The 20,750-nt window shown below is 36.2% G+C and overlaps 2 protein-coding genes and 4 long non-coding RNA genes across 7 annotated transcripts; 4 read left to right on the forward strand and 2 right to left on the reverse strand.

Moving 5' to 3' along the window:
• The first annotated feature begins 427 nt into the window (after nt 1-427).
• On the forward strand, nt 428-897 carry LOC137580078 (uncharacterized). The gene is made up of 2 exons (XR_011032931.1): nt 428-525; nt 601-897. It is a non-coding gene; the product is annotated as an uncharacterized lncRNA (long non-coding RNA).
• Nucleotides 898-4,101: 3,204 nt separating this feature from the next.
• Nucleotides 4,102-4,615, reverse strand: LOC137580111 (uncharacterized). The gene is made up of 2 exons (XR_011032945.1): nt 4,332-4,615; nt 4,102-4,267 (listed from the first exon to the last, which is right to left on the reverse strand). It is a non-coding gene; the product is annotated as an uncharacterized lncRNA (long non-coding RNA).
• Nucleotides 4,616-9,091: 4,476 nt separating this feature from the next.
• Nucleotides 9,092-9,828, forward strand: LOC137580073 (uncharacterized). The gene is made up of 3 exons (XR_011032930.1): nt 9,092-9,185; nt 9,245-9,581; nt 9,641-9,828. It is a non-coding gene; the product is annotated as an uncharacterized lncRNA (long non-coding RNA).
• Nucleotides 9,829-10,596: 768 nt separating this feature from the next.
• LOC137580092 (uncharacterized) lies at nt 10,597-10,941 on the forward strand. The gene is made up of 3 exons (XR_011032941.1): nt 10,597-10,689; nt 10,751-10,834; nt 10,894-10,941. It is a non-coding gene; the product is annotated as an uncharacterized lncRNA (long non-coding RNA).
• Nucleotides 10,942-12,332: 1,391 nt separating this feature from the next.
• mRpL21 (mitochondrial ribosomal protein L21) lies at nt 12,333-13,198 on the reverse strand. Its single transcript, XM_068293789.1, has 2 exons — nt 13,022-13,198; nt 12,333-12,944 (listed from the first exon to the last, which is right to left on the reverse strand). The coding sequence occupies exons 1-2, from the start codon at nt 13,095-13,097 to the stop codon at nt 12,397-12,399; spliced, it is 624 nt and encodes a 207-aa protein (XP_068149890.1). The 5' UTR covers nt 13,098-13,198; the 3' UTR covers nt 12,333-12,396.
• A 133-nt stretch (nt 13,199-13,331) lies between these two features.
• On the forward strand, nt 13,332-15,172 carry Poc1 (Proteome of centrioles 1). Of its 2 annotated transcripts, XM_068293779.1 has the most exons (3): nt 13,332-14,328; nt 14,400-14,630; nt 14,895-15,172. In XM_068293779.1, exons 1-3 carry the CDS (start codon nt 13,450-13,452, stop codon nt 15,021-15,023), a joined length of 1,239 nt encoding a protein of 412 aa, XP_068149880.1. In that variant the 5' UTR covers nt 13,332-13,449; the 3' UTR covers nt 15,024-15,172. The 2 variants fall into 2 exon arrangements, with proteins under 2 accessions (XP_068149880.1, XP_068149879.1); XM_068293778.1 differs by lacking the exon at nt 14,895-15,172 and having other exon boundaries at nt 13,333-14,328; nt 14,400-14,794.
• Nucleotides 15,173-20,750: the final 5,578 nt, after the last annotated feature.

A 20,750-nucleotide genomic window follows, 5' to 3' on the forward strand; every position in this document is an offset into this window, starting at 1 on the left:
TTCGCATACAAACTGTGGCTCATTCACTCAACTATCTTTTGGAGCAAATGCAAACTGAAACCTCATCATGTCAGAGTGACACTTTAGCTAAATAAAATCACTTTTGCTCCATATAAAAATGCCATTAAAAATTATGTCTTACCAACCCTTCGACGCTCCGGCCATATAAAAACATCTTTAAAAAAAAGCGTTGAGTATTAATTTGTTTTTATTTCCGTTCGTATAGACATTCTGGAAATGCCCATTCATATTAATAAACATAATTTTTAAAGAAAGCTAAAAAAAATAGCTAAAAATTGAAAGAAGCTAGAATTCCCGCAATTCTCTAAAATCACATTTTCCCGCATTAATATTTAAAAAAGCCAAATCGGTATTTTAAAAAAACTAAGTTGGCAACCCTGCTCAGTAAGCCCTGCGAGAGTTCTTGAAAATTATAAAACTTTCACTTGGCTTCGGCTCTTACTGCAATAAGGTTGTCTCGCAAAAGTTAAAAAAAAAAAAAAAACGATTTTCAATATGGTATCGGTAAGTTGAATATTATTTTTAAGTGCATAATTTTTATAAGTTTTTAATCCGTTTAAATTAAACAATTTCTTTCAGATTGAGGAAAATCAAGCTTTCAATGACGAGTTCTCGGCACTGATGCTGGCCCTTAAACAAATGGAAGAAGCCCTGAATAAGAAGGAAGAAATCTTAAAGAAATTAAACAGCGATTTCAACCAATCTCTCCTTGACTTGAGTCATAGGATTCACTTTTTCATTGAGCAGACGAGACAATCACACAAAAATTAATCTGTCCTCCAAGAGGCCCATGATTCCGGTATTTAAGCCAATTATCTTGTACTAAATCCATTAACTAAATACTAAAAAAAAATGTGGCTATACTAATACTCCAAAGATATTGTGACTAATTAATTGTGTGTGTGTGTGTGTGTGTGGGAAGAAATTTGGCTCGATTCCGCAGTGACGAATTGAGGTTATACCCGATGACTAGGCAAAACTTGAGGTTATGTACGATCAGGGGCTATTCCTTGCTTGATATCGTGTCACTCTCTCTCTCGCTCTTACTCTCTCTCTCTCTTTCGCATACAAACTGTGGCTCATTCACTCAACTATCTTTTGGAGCAAATGCAAACTGAAACCTCATCATGTCAGAGTGACACTTTAGCTAAATAAAATCACTTTTGCTCCATATTAAAATGCCATTAAAAATTATGTCTTACCAACCCTTCGACGCCCCGGCCACTGGAATACCATCCACATCTATCGTCTCGTGTTCTACAGGAGTGGATAGGTGGGAGGGAATGACGGGTCGATGGATGTCACATCAAATTTCTGCAAATTGCAGGAAAATTCAATTGTCGTCACTTCAGGCAAAGTTTTGCGCAAAACATCCATCAAAATATTATTATATTTTGGCTTTACTGCACTTTGCACGGCAAGAAATCAAATTTCAATATGGTTGAAGGAGGTGGGTGAAATACCTGGTCGCACGCGAAACTCTTTAGATCAATGCTTTCAAAAAACGCACTTGGACCTGGTCGTGTGTTCCCTTACATTTTACTTGACGCGTTGATTATGTTATTTGGCTAAGAAAATTGCATTTGATGTGACGACGGAAATTGCCATCAAAATCCGAATGGTTTTTAGGTTTTGTTTGTCTTACATCAATCCGCAACTGCGTAACACACTTCCTCCTCCAAGCTGTCATCCTGTTGGGCGGAGGGCAACCCTCATAAATCCCATGTAAATGTGGCTCAGGTTTTTCTTTTTTTGTTTGCCAAAATATTTCTGGCTATAAATTTATGCGTAGAAGCGTGTGATATATGACGTGGCCAAGAAAAAAAGGGGAAAACGATGGGGGTGCACACAATTGTTGATGGGGGCGTGGCGTGTGTGTGTGTATTATGGCCAAACCATCATCCATCATCAAGCATCACTCAGTTTTGACATATCATTGAAATCTTATGCCAACGGCCTCATCATCTGTGACGTTTCATTAACCTCCCAGTTGTTGGACCAGGGGTGTTGATACATACATAAAATGGAATGGAATAAGTTAGCGGGGGGGTGGTAAGGATCTAACAAACAATTTCGGGGGCGACAACTGGCGACGTAATCTACCGATTTCCGCTTAACCAAGCCAAACATTGCATTTTTGATTAGAGATTTCGTCAGACTCCGGGCCCTTCGGGCTATGTGGCTAACAGATTGAGGGAATGTTATTTATGAGGGTGACTTTTCTCATATATGTATGTATGTATGTACCTTAATGTATAATCTGTATGTATTTTACTTATTAAGGCTATGACCAAGTGTTAAGAGACAAATGTAAACGGAAGCAATTTTGATTGCAACTCTTTATTGTATTGGTGTTTTTTTTTTTTCAATTTAGAATTTAGTTGGAACGACGATGCCTTTGCCACGATCCTATAAATTATAGATGGTCTGACCTGATTTAGATCTGAAGATCAGTCAATGTAGACTAATAGTAATACCCTAGCAAGGACAGAAGTTTGGAGCCACAACTTAAAAACTTTCCCAAGAATTGTGCCTGCCTGCCCGCGTCTGGACCCCCTGGAGCCCTCAACGAGTGCCTCTCTCCCCTACTTTCAATGATCTCGATTTTCACGGTGAACAAAAAAGGTTGCCTAAGAGTACAGTCAGTTTCAGTTTTTTAAGGAAAAGTTTGAAAATATCCTTTTTCATTTTATGTTCTCTAGACCATTACAGAAAAGAACATTTGGACCAATTGAACCCAATTTTCAAATTCAAGCCGTTGAAATCGTCTATAACAAAAACAGGATAATTGTATTTTAGGAAAAGGATTATTCATTATTTTACATCGGGTAGCTTTTGTGGAAACGGCATTTGGCGAAAGGTATTTTTTGAAGGAGCCTCAAGGATCTTCAATTCGATCCTGAAAAATGTCGTTGGCCAAGCTATCTACTTAGTAAAGGGCCAAAATAAAATTGATTAGGGAAGATTTGAACTCAACTTGTTTAGCAGATTCTAGAGATAAGATCCATTTAAATCCAAATACAAAGTTCTTGTCATTTATTCCATTTACTTTTTTCTTTAAAGTTAAACCGGAAAGGCCACCGAAATGGTGCCAGGGAAAACTAGTATGGAGAAAACTTTTTCATTTCTGTCGAAAGCAAAGCAAAAGCCAAAGTAAACGTCTTTTTTTTTTTTGTGTTTAAGCAAAAGTGAAACATTAACAGAAGCGTAAACAAATACCACAGACGACGACGACGACTTACATCTGCTGATAAAGAAAGCTGTGGGAGCAGCAAACCAGCCTCAGGTATCCTAGAAGGGGAAGTGTCCTACGGTTTTGAAGTGAAAGCCACCATGTGTGGGTGTGTGTGTGTGTGTGTGTTTCGGCTGTGCGTGAAGAGCCAAAGGGTCGGTGTTTGTTACATCAATGCTTATTTTTTGTTTATGCCGTCTTCTTCCTTTTTTTTTCGTGTAATGAAAAGATGATAAAAGATTGTCATTAAAATTGCATCCTAGGCTGCTGCTGCTCCATTAGAAAGCCACAAAAGTAGGTCCCGTTTTGGGTAAATATGCAAAAAGAGAAATGGGCATTGAATCAAGATGAAAGTCCTCTATTTATAATTAATACCAAGCGAACTAGCTAAAGACTTGAGAATTTAAAATTGCCGCCAACGACCCAGTAACGGCATCTATCGTTGAATAGCTGCAAATTCTTGAAGCCTCAAAGTATAGTGCATTTAAAAATGTTGTTTAATCAAAGATTGACAGCAGAAAATACATTTTTTATTCTTCAATTCGTCCCTTTATAGCCATCAATATTATCGCCAACATCTTGTATCGTTTAATTAATCAGAGTTGCTGATTAAATGGAACATTTCTCTTGACCAAGATTTTTTCTTTGGAATGATTGTTTCCTCTAAAATAGTCGACCGATATCGATGAAGTTGAACACAGCTATTAATATCCAAGTTACGAGTCTGTCATACGTGTCTCTATGTCGGGGGTGTGGCATTACCAGCATCCTTCGGACACATATGGGAGATGACAAACAAGACTCTTTCTTTAATTACAAGTTTACCATGAAACTAATTACACAGAAGCTTCGATTTAAAGTTATAATTCGTTTATTAATCACTTGAATGTACTTCTGGTTCCGAGGACAGACTAAACTAAGACTGCGGCCCCTCCAGAGATCGGGGCCTTAAATATACCTCAAGAGGGCAGCAGGAATCGGTTGGTTACCAATGTGAATAGAAAAGTGCTTACTCTAGATATAGGAAGTCATTAATGAAACAAGTGGATAGAGTGGATTCAAATGGGTCACAATGTACTTCTTGGGGTTATGGGATGTGTGTGTTGTCAAAGTGACTTTTACCCGGAACTCATTCTGGTATTGCGTCTCGTCTTGCTGCATCATTGTTGGTTGGGGCATCTATGACAAATCGTTCCTATAAGAGCTTTCTGATATAGCCATCTGAGGTCCAGGTGCATTTGGGGTTCTCACATGGAAGTCTACATGCAGAAATAGTGATTAGGAGGATATTGCAATAAATTTAAAGTGATCAAGTCGAGCAACTTTCTTTTCCAGCCCCTTTTTGGAGAAAGGCGTTGCATCTCTTGATAAAACATTGATTAAAGTTCGCCAAGTGTTTGCCATATTCTGTAATTATTTTTAAAATATATTGCGATTTCTTTGATGGGTACTAGGATTTCTTTAATATTTGTACTAATTTTTAATACGATTTAACAAAGATAATATTTAATAGCCAAAGGATGTTTAAAATATATGAATGGATAAATTGTTAAAACAAATAAGTGTTTGTAGTCTTACAACTTGATCATAAGAGGGAATGAAGTAAGTCGACTCGCCGACTTGGGTATACCATACACCAGGACCTCATACCATATGCTACTCGCTCACTCTACAAACACACAAGCGCCGCCACTAGCCAACGGACATTTCTGCCCTTATGGATCGCGTAGTAATATACGTTCATACGCATATTTTGCATGTTTCTAATCCGATTTCAATAAAGTTTGGTAGTTTGGTAGAAATTGATAAGATTAATTGGTCTGCAGAATTTGGTTGTGATAGCCAACTTTTCTAAAATATGGAGGCGGAAATGGGCGTGGCATAAATTTGAAATAAACTTGATCACTTTACATACTGCACGAGTCTATATACCAAATTTGGTGGCTCTAGCTCTTAAAGTCTCTGAGATCTGCGTGTTCATAAAGACTGACGGACAAGGCTAAATCGACTTTGCTGTTGATCCTGATCAAGAATGTACATATATACTTTATGGGATCGGAGAAGCTTCCTTCTGCCTGTTACATACATTTTGGCGAATTTAATATACCATTTCACCCGATGGGCGTATGTTTTAAAAATTATGATTGTACAAATTAAAAGTGTTTAGTTTTAGTGTTGAACAATGCAAAAGATACATAGCCTTACGTCAATATTCCTCAATCTAGCAACCATTGAAAATTAAGCAAAAAGTAATCTAGTAGGCATTGCCAATTTAACTTTCTCCAAATTGCCATAGTAGGAATTATTGCTTCCTACAATTTCATTCCTCAACTGGAGCTCGAAGTAGTCAGTTCAATAAAATTAAATCCAAAAAAAAAAAAAAAAAAACAGAGAAAGAAAAGTGTAAAAAAGTAAAAAACAAAACAAGTTTAATTTAAAATGGATCAAAATACAACCTGGAGTCCTGAACAACTGTGATTGGATTGCTTAATCCTGGCTGCTTTCGTGAGTATAAATCGAACATAAACATTACAAAATTCAACACTTTTATCTCTCTTCAATAGGACATTTTCCTTATTATTGCTAGTCCTGTTCAAGCAAATAAATATTTTCCTTAATAATAATTGATGCAAATAACGTAATTTAAGGTAATATAATCCAAAAATTGATATCGTCTGTGAAAAGTAATTGTGCCTAATTCTTACAGCTAAATGAAATCGCGATCCTCTTTCAATGAATAATTTCCTTCCAAATGCATTTGTGAAGAACCGATCGAGTGATCTATCTGGGAGTTGTCCTGCTGGATTGGAAGACTCGCTTTATTTCTTGGTATCTCTACTCCTCCAAGTAATCCTTCAAGAAGCGGCAGAGATGTAATACATATTTTGTTCCTCCCATTGATGTAATACAAAAATATGAAAAACAGACTACAAAACTCCACAAGATCTGTGGACATTTTCCTTATTATTGCTAGTCCTGTTCAAGCATATTCAAGCATATAAATATTTTCCTTACTAATAATTGATGCAAATAACGTAATTGAAGGTAATATAATCAAAAAATTGATATCGTCTGTGAAAAGTAATTGTGCCCAATTCTTACAGCTAAATGAAATCGCGATCCTCTTTCAATGAATAATTTCCTTCCAAATGCATTTGTGAAGAACCGATCGAGTGATCTATCTGGGAGTTGTCCTGCTGGATTGGAAGACTCGCTTTATTTCTTGGTATCTCTACTCCTCCAAGTAATCCTTCAAGAAGCGGCAGAGATGTAATACAGATTTTGTTCCTCCCATTTATGTAATATATTACAAAAATATGAAAAACAGACTACAAAACTCTACAAGATCTGTGGACATTTTCCTTATTGCTAGTCCTGTTCAAGCAAATAAATATTTTCCTTACTAATAATTGATCCAAATAACGTAATTGAAGGTAATATAAACCAAAAATTGATATCGTCAGTGAAAAGTAATTGTGCCTAATTCTTACAGCTAAATTAAAGTAATCGCACTCTTCTGTCATCGACTGGTGCTGCATAATCTCCTTCCAAATGCATTTGTGAAGAGTCGAAAATGATCTATCTCAGAGTTGTCCTGCCGGTTTGGACGACTCGCTTCTGACCTTGGTGGCAGTGCTCCTCCAAGTACACTTTCAAGATGCTTTAGCTGTTATACAGATTGGATTGCTTAATCCTTGCTGCTTTCGTGAGTATAAATCGAACATAAACATTACAAAATTCAACACTTTTCTATTTCTCTTCAATAGGACATTTTCCTTATTATTGCTAGTCCTGTTCAAGCAAATAAATATTTTCCTTACTAATAATTGATCCAAATAACGTAATTGAAGGTAATATAAACCAAAAATTGATATCGTCAGTGAAAAGTAATTGTGCCTAATTCTTACAGCTAAATTAAAGTAATCGCACTCTTCTGTCATCGACTGGTGCTGCATAATCTCCTTCCAAATGCATTTGTGAAGAGTCGATCGAGTGATCTATCCAGATAGACTCCCAGGAGTTGTCCTGCTGGATTGGAAGACTCGCTTTATTTCTTGGTATCTCTACTCCTCCAAGTACACCTTCAAGATGCTTTAACTGATATACAGATTGGATTGCTTAATCCTGGCTGCTTTCGTGAGTATAAATCGAACATAAACATTACAAAATTCAACACTTTTCTATTTCTCTTCAATAGGACATTTTCCTTATTATTGCTAGTCCTGTTCAAGCAAATAAATATTTTCCTTACTAATAATTGATCCAAATAACGTAATTGAAGGTAATATAAACCAAAAATTGATATCGTCAGTGAAAAGTAATTGTGCCTAATTCTTACAGCTAAATTAAAGTAATCGAGTATCTCAGAGTTGTCCTGCCGGTTTGGACGACTCGCTTCTGACCTTGGTGGCAGTGCTCCTCCAAGTACACTTTCAAGATGCTTTAGCTGTTATACAGATTGGATTGCTTAATCCTTGCTGCTTTCGTGAGTATAAATCGAACATAAACATTACAAAATTCAACACTTTTCTATTTCTCTTCAATAGGACATTTTCCTTATTATTGCTAGTCCTGTTCAAGCAAATAAATATTTTCCTTACTAATAATTGATCCAAATAACGTAATTGAAGGTAATATAAACCAAAAATTGATATCGTCAGTGAAAAGTAATTGTGCCTAATTCTTACAGCTAAATTAAAGTAATCGCACTCTTCTGTCATCGACTGGTGCTGCATAATCTCCTTCCAAATGCATTTGTGAAGAGTCGATCGAGTGATCTATCCAGATAGACTCCCAGGAGTTGTCCTGCTGGATTGGAAGACTCGCTTTATTTCTTGGTATCTCTACTCCTCCAAGTACACCTTCAAGATGCTTTAACTGATATACAGATTGGATTGCTTAATCCTGGCTGCTTTCGTGAGTATAAATCGAACATAAACATTACAAAATTCAACACTTTTCTATTTCTCTTCAATAGGACATTTTCCTTATTATTGCTAGTCCTGTTCAAGCAAATAAATATTTTCCTTACTAATAATTGATCCAAATAACGTAATTGAAGGTAATATAAACCAAAAATTGATATCGTCAGTGAAAAGTAATTGTGCCTAATTCTTACAGCTAAATTAAAGTAATCGCACTCTTCTGTCATCGACTGGTGCTGCATAATCTCCTTCCAAATGCATTTGTGAAGAGTCGATCGAGTGATCTATCCAGATAGACTCCCAGGAGTTGTCCTGCTGGATTGGAAGACTCGCTTTATTTCTTGGTATCTCTACTCCTCCAAGTACACCTTCAAGATGCTTTAACTGATATACAGATTGGATTGCTTAATCCTGGCTGCTTTCGTGAGTATAAATCGAACATAAACATTACAAAATTCAACACTTTTCTATTTCTCTTCAATAGGACATTTTCCTTATTATTGCTAGTCCTGTTCAAGCAAATAAATATTTTCCTTACTAATAATTGATCCAAATAACGTAATTGAAGGTAATATAAACCAAAAATTGATATCGTCAGTGAAAAGTAATTGTGCCTAATTCTTACAGCTAAATTAAAGTAATCGCACTCTTCTGTCATCGACTGGTGCTGCATAATCTCCTTCCAAATGCATTTGTGAAGAGTCGATCGAGTGATCTATCCAGATAGACTCCCAGGAGTTGTCCTGCTGGATTGGAAGACTCGCTTTATTTCTTGGTATCTCTACTCCTCCAAGTACACCTTCAAGATGCTTTAGCTGTTATACAGATTGGATTGCTTAATCCTTGCTGCTTTCGTGAGTATAAATCGAACATAAACATTACAAAATTCAACACTTTTATCTCTCTTCAATAGGACATTTTCCTTATTAATGCTAGTCCTGTTCAAGCATATTCAAGCATATAAATATTTTCCTTAATAATAATTGATGCAAATAACGTAATTTAAGGTAATATAAACCAACAATTGATATCGTCTGTGAAAAGTAATTGTGCCTAATTCTTACAGCTAAATTAAATTAATCGCGGCCTTCTGTCGTCTACTGATGCCGTATTCTCTCCTCCCGAAACCATTTGAAAGCAGTCTAAAATGATCTATCTGGTTTGGAAGACTCGCTTAAGTCCTTTGAATCTGTCTGCAATATTCCTCCAGAATGCGGCAGCTGTAATACAGATTTTGTTCCTCCTATTTACATATGTAATATATTACAAAAATATGAAAAACAGACTATAAAACTCCACAAGATCTGTGGACATTTTCCTTATTATTGCTAGTCCTGTTCAAGCATATTCAAGCATATAAATATTTTCCTTACTAATAATTGATGCAAATAACGTAATTGAAGGTAATATAATCAAAAAATTGACATCGTCAGTGAAAAGTAATTGTGCCCAATTCTCACAGCTAAATGAAATCGCGATCCTCTTTCAATGAATAATTTCCTTCCAAATGCATTTGTGAAGAACCGATCGAGTGATCTATCTGGGAGTTGTCCTGCTGGATTGGAAGACTCGCTTTATTTCTTGGTATCTCTACTCCTCCAAGTACACCTTCAAGATGCTTTAACTGATATACAGATTGGATTGCTTAATCCTGGCTGCTTTCGTGAGTATAAATCGAACATAAACATTACAAAATTCAACAATTCTTTATTTCTCTCCAATAGGACATTTTCCTTATTATTGCTAGTCCTGTTCAAGCAAATAAATATTTTCCTTACTAATAATTGATCCAAATAACGTAATTGAAGGTAATATAAACCAAAAATTGATATCGTCAGTGAAAAGTAATTGTGCCTAATTCTTACAGCTAAATTAAAGTAATCGCACTCTTCTGTCATCGACTGGTGCTGCATAATCTCCTTCCAAATGCATTTGTGAAGAGTCGATCGAGTGATCTATCCAGATAGACTCCCAGGAGTTGTCCTGCTGGATTGGAAGACTCGCTTTATTTCTTGGTATCTCTACTCCTCCAAGTACACCTTCAAGATGCTTTAACTGATATACAGATTGGATTGCTTAATCCTGGCTGCTTTCGTGAGTATAAATCGAACATAAACATTACAAAATTCAACACTTTTCTATTTCTCTTCAATAGGACATTTTCCTTATTATTGCTAGTCCTGTTCAAGCAAATAAATATTTTCCTTACTAATAATTGATCCAAATAACGTAATTGAAGGTAATATAAACCAAAAATTGATATCGTCAGTGAAAAGTAATTGTGCCTAATTCTTACAGCTAAATTAAAGTAATCGCACTCTTCTGTCATCGACTGGTGCTGCATAATCTCCTTCCAAATGCATTTGTGAAGAGTCGAAAATGATCTATCTCAGAGTTGTCCTGCCGGTTTGGACGACTCGCTTCTGAGCTTGTCGGCAGTGCTCCTCCAAGTACACTTGCAAGATGCATTAGCTGTAATACAGATTGGATTGCTTAATCCTGTCTGCTTTCGTGAGTATAAATCAAACATAAACATTACAAAATTCAACAATTCTTTATTTCTCTCCAATAGGACATTTTCCTTATTATTGCTAGTCCTGTTCAAGCAAATAAATATTTTCCTTACTAATAATTGATCCAAATAACGTAATTGAAGGTAATATAAACCAAAAATTGATATCGTCAGTGAAAAGTAATTGTGCCCAATTCTTACAGCTAAATTAAATCGCGATCCTCTTTCAATGAATTATCACTACGCCTCCAAGTAATCTTTTAACAAACGGCAGATGTAATACAGATTTTGTTCCTCCTATTTATGTAATATATTACAAAAATATGAAAAACAGACTACAAAACTCCACAAGAAATTTGCCTTTTCTTTTCGTCGACTGCCAATTTTAAATATTTTTCTTCATGCAATATTCGCCCCAAATCGATCTTCAGGTGTTACTTAATAACTTTTTCTTCTAAAATAGTAACAAAAAATGAAGAGTGTCGACTCGCCGACTTGGGTATACCATAAACCAAGTGAAACAAATATTTTAAAACAATTTTTTTACTGAAATTGGAAGAAAAGATTAGACAAAAATCAAATATTAATCACTTTCTTTCATTCGAAGACGTTAAAAACTAAAATCTGCCAAGTTAAACTCATATAAGAGACCGTGGTAGACAGTGTTTCAGCAAGGACACAATGGAATCCTTGGGAAATATGTAAGACGTCCCAAACGAAGTCTTGGCCTAAAAGTTGGTATGCAAAATAATGAATCGAAGTAATGTTCCCAGGATCGTGCCGACCCTTGAAGAAGTTTTCATAGTCACACACACTAAGCTGAGAAGAAGAACAATCCAAATGGAAAAGCCTCATTGCAATTTTCATATCCATTTGAAACGAGGAGAAAACTTCAGCAATAATTTTGAAAGAAAATATTCAATTGGAATGAATTTTTCCATCACACAAATTGTAAATTTAAATATCAAACATTTTTGTCTAAAAATGTATAAAAACTGAATATGAGTAAATGTTTCTATTATTTATTTGTTTTAATATTGGGATAAAGATTTCTATTGAAAGACTTCCAATGAAAAATTAGATTTTTTATACAAAAAAAAATGTTGTAAATTTGCAATTTATCTTAAAAAATCCAAATTATTTTCATTTTTAACCGATTTAATATTTATCCTCCAATTAGTCATGAAAAATAGGTCAAAAATTTGTTTTCTCGCCTCAGACTTGCCAAGAAATTAGAGTTTTGAAATTTTCAAAAAAATGATCGAATTGGTCAGCAGTTTTCAAGTTCGGTTACAAAGTTGATAAATTTTGACTCAAAATATTTACAAACGTCTAGATTTTGGAATTATTTTTAGGATGGGTTTTCTTGTCCCAAATTACTGGGCACAGTATTTGAATTTTGCAAAGTTCACTGAATGACATTGAAAATATGTAAAGCAGATTTAAATTTTCATTTTCCAAAGAATGTTGTTAAGGAAACTCGATGAATCCGGATAGTTCTGGGTGGACATTTCGTCTACAAAGAAATTGTCAACTAAGTATTTTAAAACTGTGACGAATTGTCCTGAGAAATTCGGAGATAAGGTCATCCAAAGTCTTTGTGGAGTTTCCTTTTAATGGGTTTCCAAATCATGCAAAGGACTAGAATATACGATCTTATATTTATTCTAATTAGTATATTATAAAGAGAGAAAAAAAAGTGGAAATTAAAACAAACGTTTGGAGGATTCCTCCTGCTCTGTGCTGTCATCCACCACTGGTCGGGTCAGTTCAATGGAATTGATGCGGATCATGGTGTTGGGTGAACGTTGGAAATTGATGCGCATATATTGTTTCCTGCGCTTCTTCTTGAAATGCGTTTTCGTATGGGTCAGGGTCTTCTCGATGACGGTGGCCTTGACTGTGACCAGGCCGGCCTCCAATATCGGGCGACCAATCAATGTGAAATCCCTGGCGCCGGCTAAGAGCACTTTGTCCAGACTAATCTCATCCCCGATGGTGGGTGGCCAATAGCCCTCGACCAGGATAATGTCACCCGGTGTGATCTTGAACTGTTTGCCACACAAATGAACAATGGCAAAGAGCCGTCCCTGTTCGGATTGGGCCACCTGCTGGTTGATTCTCTCGCAAATGCTTTGGCATTCCTTTTGCTCACTCTTGGCAAAGTCCAAAGCTGCTGCGGATGAAGACACAATCGGTTTTGGTTTGTTTTGCTGGGCACAAACCGGCGTAAGGCTCAGAGAACGCATGGCTCCTGCCGAATAATAGAGAGAGAGAGAAAGGTAGAATCATTTGGTTATGTCACAAGTTTATCTAGTTTCTAAGTGTTACCTGCAAGGGAGAGCGGGCGCTGACTCACTTGAACTTGGCGGCATAAATGCCGCATTGTTTGACCTAAAAATGCCATTGCCTTTTTTGTGTGTTTCACTTAAAATTATAAAAAAAAAAGAGATTTAGTTATGAAGAAATTACAACCGCAACAACAAAGATTTGGCGTTGCCAGCAGGCTTGTTAGACAAAGAAAAGTTAGCTAGGCGGCGCCACAGCAAAGAACAGCTGTTCAGGTGGCAACACTCTATGTGTAGATAACTGTGTAGAGTGTGACCAGATTTAAGGAAAAATACTTTTTTGGGATTTTTTTTTGAGTTGGCTTGACGACGCATTTCATTTTCAAACTGTAGCGGCCGAAACACAAAAGAAAAACAGAAAAAGTTGATTTGTTTTTTAAGAGTAAGATTAATTTTTTTTTAAATAAAACCATGCAAGGACTATTCTGCGATCCGACATTGGAGCGCCACTTCACCGGACACACAAGCGCCATTACACAATTGAGATTTAGTCCCGATGGCAATCAGATAGCCAGCAGTTCCATGGACTCTACGGTAATCCTGTGGAATCTTAAGCAAGCCGCTCGCTGTATACGCTTTGGGGCCCATTGTTCTCCAGTTTATGGTGTTGCCTGGTCGCCAAAGGGCAATCTGGTGGCCTCTGGTAGCCACGATCGGACCGTAAAGATCTGGGAACCCAAAGTGCGTGGCTATTCGAGTGAATTTCTGGCCCACAGCAAGCCAGTGAGGAGTGTGGATTTCGATAATACGGGACAACAATTGCTTACCGCGTCGGATGACAAATCGGTGAAATTGTGGCGTGTGTCCAGGCGTCAGTTTGTGACGTCGTTTTCGCAGCAGACACACTGGGTGAGATCAGCGAAATTCAATCCAAATGGCAAACTGGTGGCCACGGTCTGTGATGATAAGTCGCTGCGCATCTATGAGGTGGGCTCGGGCAGATGTGTGCGTCTTTTCACCGAGGAGCATGCGGCTCCACGTCAACTTGCCTGGCATCCATGGGGGAATATGGTTGCCGTTGCCTTGGGTTGCAATCGCATCAAGATCTTTGATATTGGGGAAAGTGAGTTGCTTCAATTGTATGTTGTCCATTCGTCACCAGTAACGGATGTGGCCTTCCATCCCAGTGGCAACTTTCTGTTGTCCGGATCGGAGGATGGGACCATAAGGATACTCGATTTACTTGAGGGTAGACCGATCTACACCTTAAATGGGCATACAGGATCAGTGAATGCAGTGGCCTTTAGCCAAGATGGTGAAAAGTTCGCCACAGCCGGAGCGGATCGTCAGGTAAGCCATAAAATGGATATCTCTAATTGATGACATCGGAATTCATAAACTGTGATTACTGTCTCTTTCAGCTATTGGTCTGGCAATCGAATCTTCATACTTATGATGCCAATCAATTTGAAACCAAATCGGCTTTGGCCTCCAGTTGCTGTGATACAAGTGGCGCCTCTTCATTCAAACAAAGCAGCGGCGCTGGTGGCGGCTGCGCCGGTGGTAGCACGAGCTCCAAATCAAATGACCTGAGCATATGCATCGATCCACGGCAATCTTCGGCCTATCAGGCCTTGGATGAGAATTTCCAGGTGCTTGACAGTGAACACACTAAACAAGATGATACACCACAAAAATTGGATCAGACAGCTCAGGCAACTGCATCCTCCTGGCTTCAGCGGAGAGGCTTGGATCTGATGCAACCTAAATCACGTTTCTTTGATTAGTTAGAGATTAAATTTATTTTCTATTCTTATATTCTTATACATACATCATACACATACACATATGCACATTTTCAATCAAAACCAACAACAACAACAGCTAGAAAAAGCATCATCAATCACCTTTCGCAGGTGTTGGATGTGTCCTTAGAATCGGGCTCAGAATGCTGCAGTTGCTCTGCCCACCTCGAGGAGATTAGCAGCCAGTTGGACAACCTTAATAGACGTTTGCAACGCTTGGAAAAGTTGCATTTTCTTTGACCAGTTCACAAATGGAAGCATCTACATTATCTTAAGTTTAATTTGTCATTTCTTTATATATTTATATATTTTTATCTTTGTTTTGTGTGCGCTTATATGTTTAACCATTCCTATTGTATGATATAAATTAAATATTTGCCTTATAAGTACTTAATGCTTTTACTTGAAGAGTTTGTCCATTTTTTCTCAGCTTATCTGGGAAGAATCTGCTGAACTCCCTTCAGCATCCGAATATTTAAGAACCAATCAACCAAAAACCTAAATCTGAGTATTAAAGTCAAACCATGTCAATAAACTAATTGAACAAACACAAATTTAGATTTTCTTAGATTGGAAATCCTGTGAATACTCTGAAACAATAGCTATTTACTAGCTATACCTAAAAAACCAGCCACTCGTATTTTTCCCGCTATAAATTATGGAATTAGCGGCAGAGTAGCTAAATGGGCAACACTGATATCCAATCAGTGCGAGAAACGAAAAAACTTCGGAGGATTATATTTAATTGTGCATAAAAGTTTTTTTTTTTTTTTTTTTAATAAAATACAAATAAGTGTTATTATTAATGCACAAGTTGAAATCGTGGACTATATATGTACATATGTGCATAGTTCGCCAAAGTTTCATTATCAGAGAAGAAAGAATAAAATTTGGTCGCAGGAGTCTTGAAGCGCGGGCTTTTTTTTTCGTTGTGTGTGTGTGTCAATTAAATGATGGAATATAATTATTAAATACATATGTACATATGTACATATGTAATTATATACATATGTATTTAATATAGTCAAGAGTTGATTATAGTGCCTTTATAGTTTGCTTTCAATTTAAATCTTAAAGAATGCACGCAAAAATATCAAAAACAGAAGAAAGCCTTCTGTGGTCGTTATTTTTTTTTTCTTTAAGTGTTGTAAAAAGTGCCAATTTTGTCGGTTTAACGCGAATGTTTAGTTATTTGTGAGTCATCTGAAATGTTGATGTATTTTATATAAGGACTTGAAATGAAATTAAAAAAAAAAAAAAAATAAATCCTCAGCTTTCCGAATTGAGGAGCATTTTCTCATGCGATAATTTTTTTTTATTTAGTGTTGTGTGTTGCTTAAAGTGTTGTGAAATTCAAAAGCGTCATGGATTGTATGGAACATATGCATGTATGTAGGTAAGTGCATAATTATTAATAATAATTTTTATTGTACATTTTTCTAGTTTAAGTGGCGAAACTAATGTGTAATGCGCCCTGCTAGCCTTTCTTTAATCTTTTATGCAGTTCACTATGGAGATTCGATTAAAACTAGAATTTAAGAGATTCTAGAGAATTAAAATTGCGTAAGCACAATAACAGGACTTCAAATAAATTTTCTAAATCCAATTCGTCTTAGACTAACGAAGTGAACGCAGTTTGCATACTTTTAGGCAATATTACTTTTTGTTCGTTCAAATTTATAAAAAATTATCATGGATGAAATAGATGATCTAAAATGTAAATAGATTTATTTTTAGCTCACAGATAATTTTATCATTCAGAAGTCGTTTTATGTCATAAATTCAAAAAATTAAATTACAAAAAACGAGTGAGATCGGCTTAAGAATATTATTAATAATAATAAACTAATGGAAACGGGAGACAAACGTCAAAGACATGATGAAAGAATCAAGAAAGAAAGAGTGAAACCCGATGCGATTGCCTTTCTGTCAGCTTGTTATTTCAACAAAACAAAGAAAGTCAAGGGCTGATTTAGCTTTCTAGAAACATAAATTAGCAAAACCCTAAAAGTTTTTCATATGAAACTAGACTTCATACCGCATAGATTGAATTTGGAACCATAGTGCCAATTCAGCCCATTTTAGACCTCTTCAACGCTGAAGAATTTTAAGTTTTCAAATCTTTTATATACATATTTACATACATACATATGAATGTATGTATGCATAAAAAGATATAAAAAAGGGCCTAAAACATTGATAAGTCTCATTTGGGTTGATTGGGGAGCTGCTAACTTTTTTGTATACATTTTTTTACAACTACAAAATCATCGAGTTTGAAAGAAATTGAAAGAAAAATAAGTTTCCTTTGTGTGGGAAGGGATAGCTCTGTTTTATTTTAGCCCTTTTTCATCCCTTTCAGGATTATATAAATGTAAAACCTGTCATGCATTTCAGCAGGCGACATTTCGGAGTGCGAAAATGATAAAAATTGTAAAATGTTAGGTGTTAGGAATTTAAAAATTGTAGTATCTGTGGCAAATCAAAGGGTGTCAAAATCAGAAATATATGGTTTGGAATCAGAAATACGAGAATTCAATTTTTGAAGCTTATAACAAAACTTTTCATGGTTACAACAGAATCATTAAGTGACATTAGTTGGCATAATTTAAGGGTAAAATTTTGCAGCCTAGATCAGCTAATGCACAATGGGCCAGATTTTTCTTTTCTTTCATAAGGTCAAAAAATGTTGTAAATTATATGAAACATTTAACTTAATAACTTGAAAGTGCATATATATAGGGTACATTGTAAATAACGGTCAATGTATATCAAATATATTGATATAAATGTGTTTTGAATCAAACCATCGATTGTCTTTGTGAAGTCTAATTTTAGAAAAAATCTACTCAAAGTGTTCGTGTATTATGGAGTTATTTTGAACAACTTAACTAACAACTAATTTAAGTCAAATTTTAGGTCAGAATTTCTGTCTATTGGCTGCGAGGGTCAATAAATTCCATCAAGAAAAAACATTTTTTGACTGAATTGTTGGTAAAATGCATTGAAATCACGTTCAAAATAACTTTTAAGCTGAAATTTTCATACTTATTTATAAAAAAATTTCGAACATAATTTATAAAATTCATCCTAAAAGTATGCAAAAAGTCAAAATTGGATAGTTTTACAGCAAACGAGATAAACTCGTGATCCGTGAATAAACAAAAGAAAATTCTATTATAGTCATACTGAATGACTACTGCTAATTTGCAGGCGTCTAGCATTTAAATTGTAGTTTATGCCAAAAAAAAAAAGAAAAACGAATCTGGCCTATCGTGTATTGGAATGTACAGGTTAAGGTAAGAAACGTTGAAAAGCTCAAAATTTTAACCCAATTTTTTCCAAAGAATTATAATTCCAAAGCAAATCAAATTCGCATTTTCCAACTCGCCTTTTGACGATCTTCTTGAGACAGAATTGGGAAGAATACAAGGCATCAGATGTAGAGGGAATTTAGTTTTATGGACAACTATAACTACAAATGTTTGTACCTACATAAAAGACAAGACAACATAATTGATCTTTCCAAATGTACATATGTATCTACTTACTATTAAACAGAGGTCAAAGGATTCTTTATGGTCTGCTTGTCATTATCCATTGTCCTTTGTCCCGTTGACGCCACCAGAAAGTGATCATTGAACTCGATTGGCTAGTTCATTCAACTTGAGCTACCTAAGAGCATATTGTTGCAAAAATAAAAATTTTATGTGTACATACATTCAGTCTCTAATGATCCTGTCACATTCAAGCATAAGTTCAATGCCTTGCTTCCTATCCAGTATCTCAGTATCAGTTAATTATGCGTTTCTTGAGCCCAAACCCAAACCCAAACCGAACTGAAACAAACACAAAACATTGAGAAATTAGTGTGACAAGCGCAGAATTTCCACCTGTAGAGTGGTCGAGTTCATAAGGACGTTTCCATCAGTAACTGTTCTTTGCCAAAATGCAGTTATGTGTGCACTCTGTGGCAGGGTGCCTGAACCCCTGTGTGCCCTTTGCGTGTGTGTGAATGGAGTTTGCATAGAAAAAAGGTCATTGTCATCCCAAATAATGGGTTCAACAAACTGTTTTCACAAAAAACAACAACAACAATGAAAATAAAAAAAAGAACAACCAAAAAACTGTTGCATTTTCAAATAAATAAACTAATGTGCCAGAGGGCGAAAAGCGAAAAAAACGAAAGCAAAAACGAAAACAAAATAAAAGAAAAAGGAAGCAACCTTAAGCTATAAGCGAAAATCCTTAATAGGTATAGACAGCAGGACTTTCAGTTGCAAATCCATACGAATTTCAAACTCTCTATCTAAACACTTGCTTTTAAAAAAAACTATTAAAGGAATCTTCAATTTAAAGCAAACCAAGAAGATCCAAGCAAATATGATTATAGGCACATCTCCTCGAAAAACTGAGATTTTACAGGACTATTTTCCCATAAAATGCTCGATTTCCTGCCCGAATCCTTGATTTCGCCCACCAAAACTATAAGCTATGAAAGAGGAAAGTGCCCCAAAGTGTTCGAGAATTGGCTAATTGAATAAAACAAAAGTCTTTAAAGCACAATCCTTTTACACAATCCAAAATGTTTTAAATTGGTTGCAAATAATGCATAATTCACCATCCTATTGCATACCTTAAGGAGCAAAGTTAAAAATTTAACTCTTGTGACATGCTTAGACTATTCCCTATACCCTATCTTGTATATATGTAAGTATATTTTTTTGCAAACAAAATAATTCGTATTCTCGTGTGTAGAGTTGGCGATCTTTGTGGCATGTGGCTTGTGCCACAAACGAGCCGCAATAAAGCGGCAGCGAGACCTTTTTGCTTCTTCTTGGCAAAACTTCACCCCGAAGCCCTTTTCTGTTATGTTTTTGTTTTTGTTTTTTTTTTTTTTGGCTCGTGTCATCTGTTGAATTATAAAATATGGCAAGGAATTAATTTGCCCGAAAAAGCAAACGAAGGTAGAATCTGGCACAGCAGCAGGAGCAGCAGGAGTAGGAGCAGGAGCAGGAGTAACAACAGCGGGAGCAAGCAGGATAACGCCTCAAACGATCCCGATCCCGCTATGCGCTCTGACTTTTCCTCTCGATCTCTGTTATTCATCTCTGTCTCTCTCTCTCCCTCTCTCTCTGTTATCTGTTCGTATTGTGAGCACCTGTCGCTTGATTCCAATCCGAAGATCTCCTTCGCAATGAGCAGACAAAACGAAAAGGTGCGCTTAAATTCTTATAATGACTTTTGGGCATCAACCTGCCGCTGCCGCTGTCGCTGCCCCTCCTTCTGATCCTTCTCATCTGTGGCCGCAATTTGTTGTCCTTTTGTTGTCTCTGTTGTCCGTTGTCCGTTTGCATGTGTGTGTTGCGTCTTTACGTACAAAAATCTGTCTATAATCTGTGTTTAGGCCAGGCCTAAATAAAAACAACAACAACATCATGATGATGAAAAAAAAAAAACACCTTGAGATTGGTCGCACTCTTGGGTTTTCTTACGCTTTTGCACCTTTCCTTTTCATTTTCGTTTTTTTCCCCCTTCTTCTCCTCTTCCTTTCGAAAATCCGTACCGATTTCGTGTGTTTAGATTTTGTCATTTTAATTGCTGGACTCTTTTGTATTGTTTGTGTGTGTATATTTGTTTTTTCGGTTCTCGTTTCGGTTTTTTGCCCCTTTCAGCTTAACTTGGCTTGTGTCGTTTCCCATTTGCCAATTAAGCTGTTTATATAGATTTCTTATGGCTGCCACTTGACTTGGACTTCGACTCAGACTCAGTCTCAGTCCCAGGGGTTGCATACTTGGATTTGACTTGGATTTGTCATTGCATCGAGTGCAGCCAAGTGCAAGACAACAGTAAGGCTAATCTCTGACAAAGACATTCTATTGGCTTCCGATTTGGTCAGCGAACCTATGTTTTGGGGAGGTTTGGGTAGGGGTAAAGGCAACGCAAGTGCTCCAAACAATAAAATTG

Source organism: Drosophila tropicalis, unplaced genomic scaffold (genome assembly GCF_018151085.1).
Source record: "Drosophila tropicalis isolate 14030-0801.00 unplaced genomic scaffold, ASM1815108v1 contig_805, whole genome shotgun sequence".
Lineage (NCBI taxonomy): Eukaryota > Metazoa > Arthropoda > Insecta > Diptera > Drosophilidae > Drosophila > Drosophila tropicalis.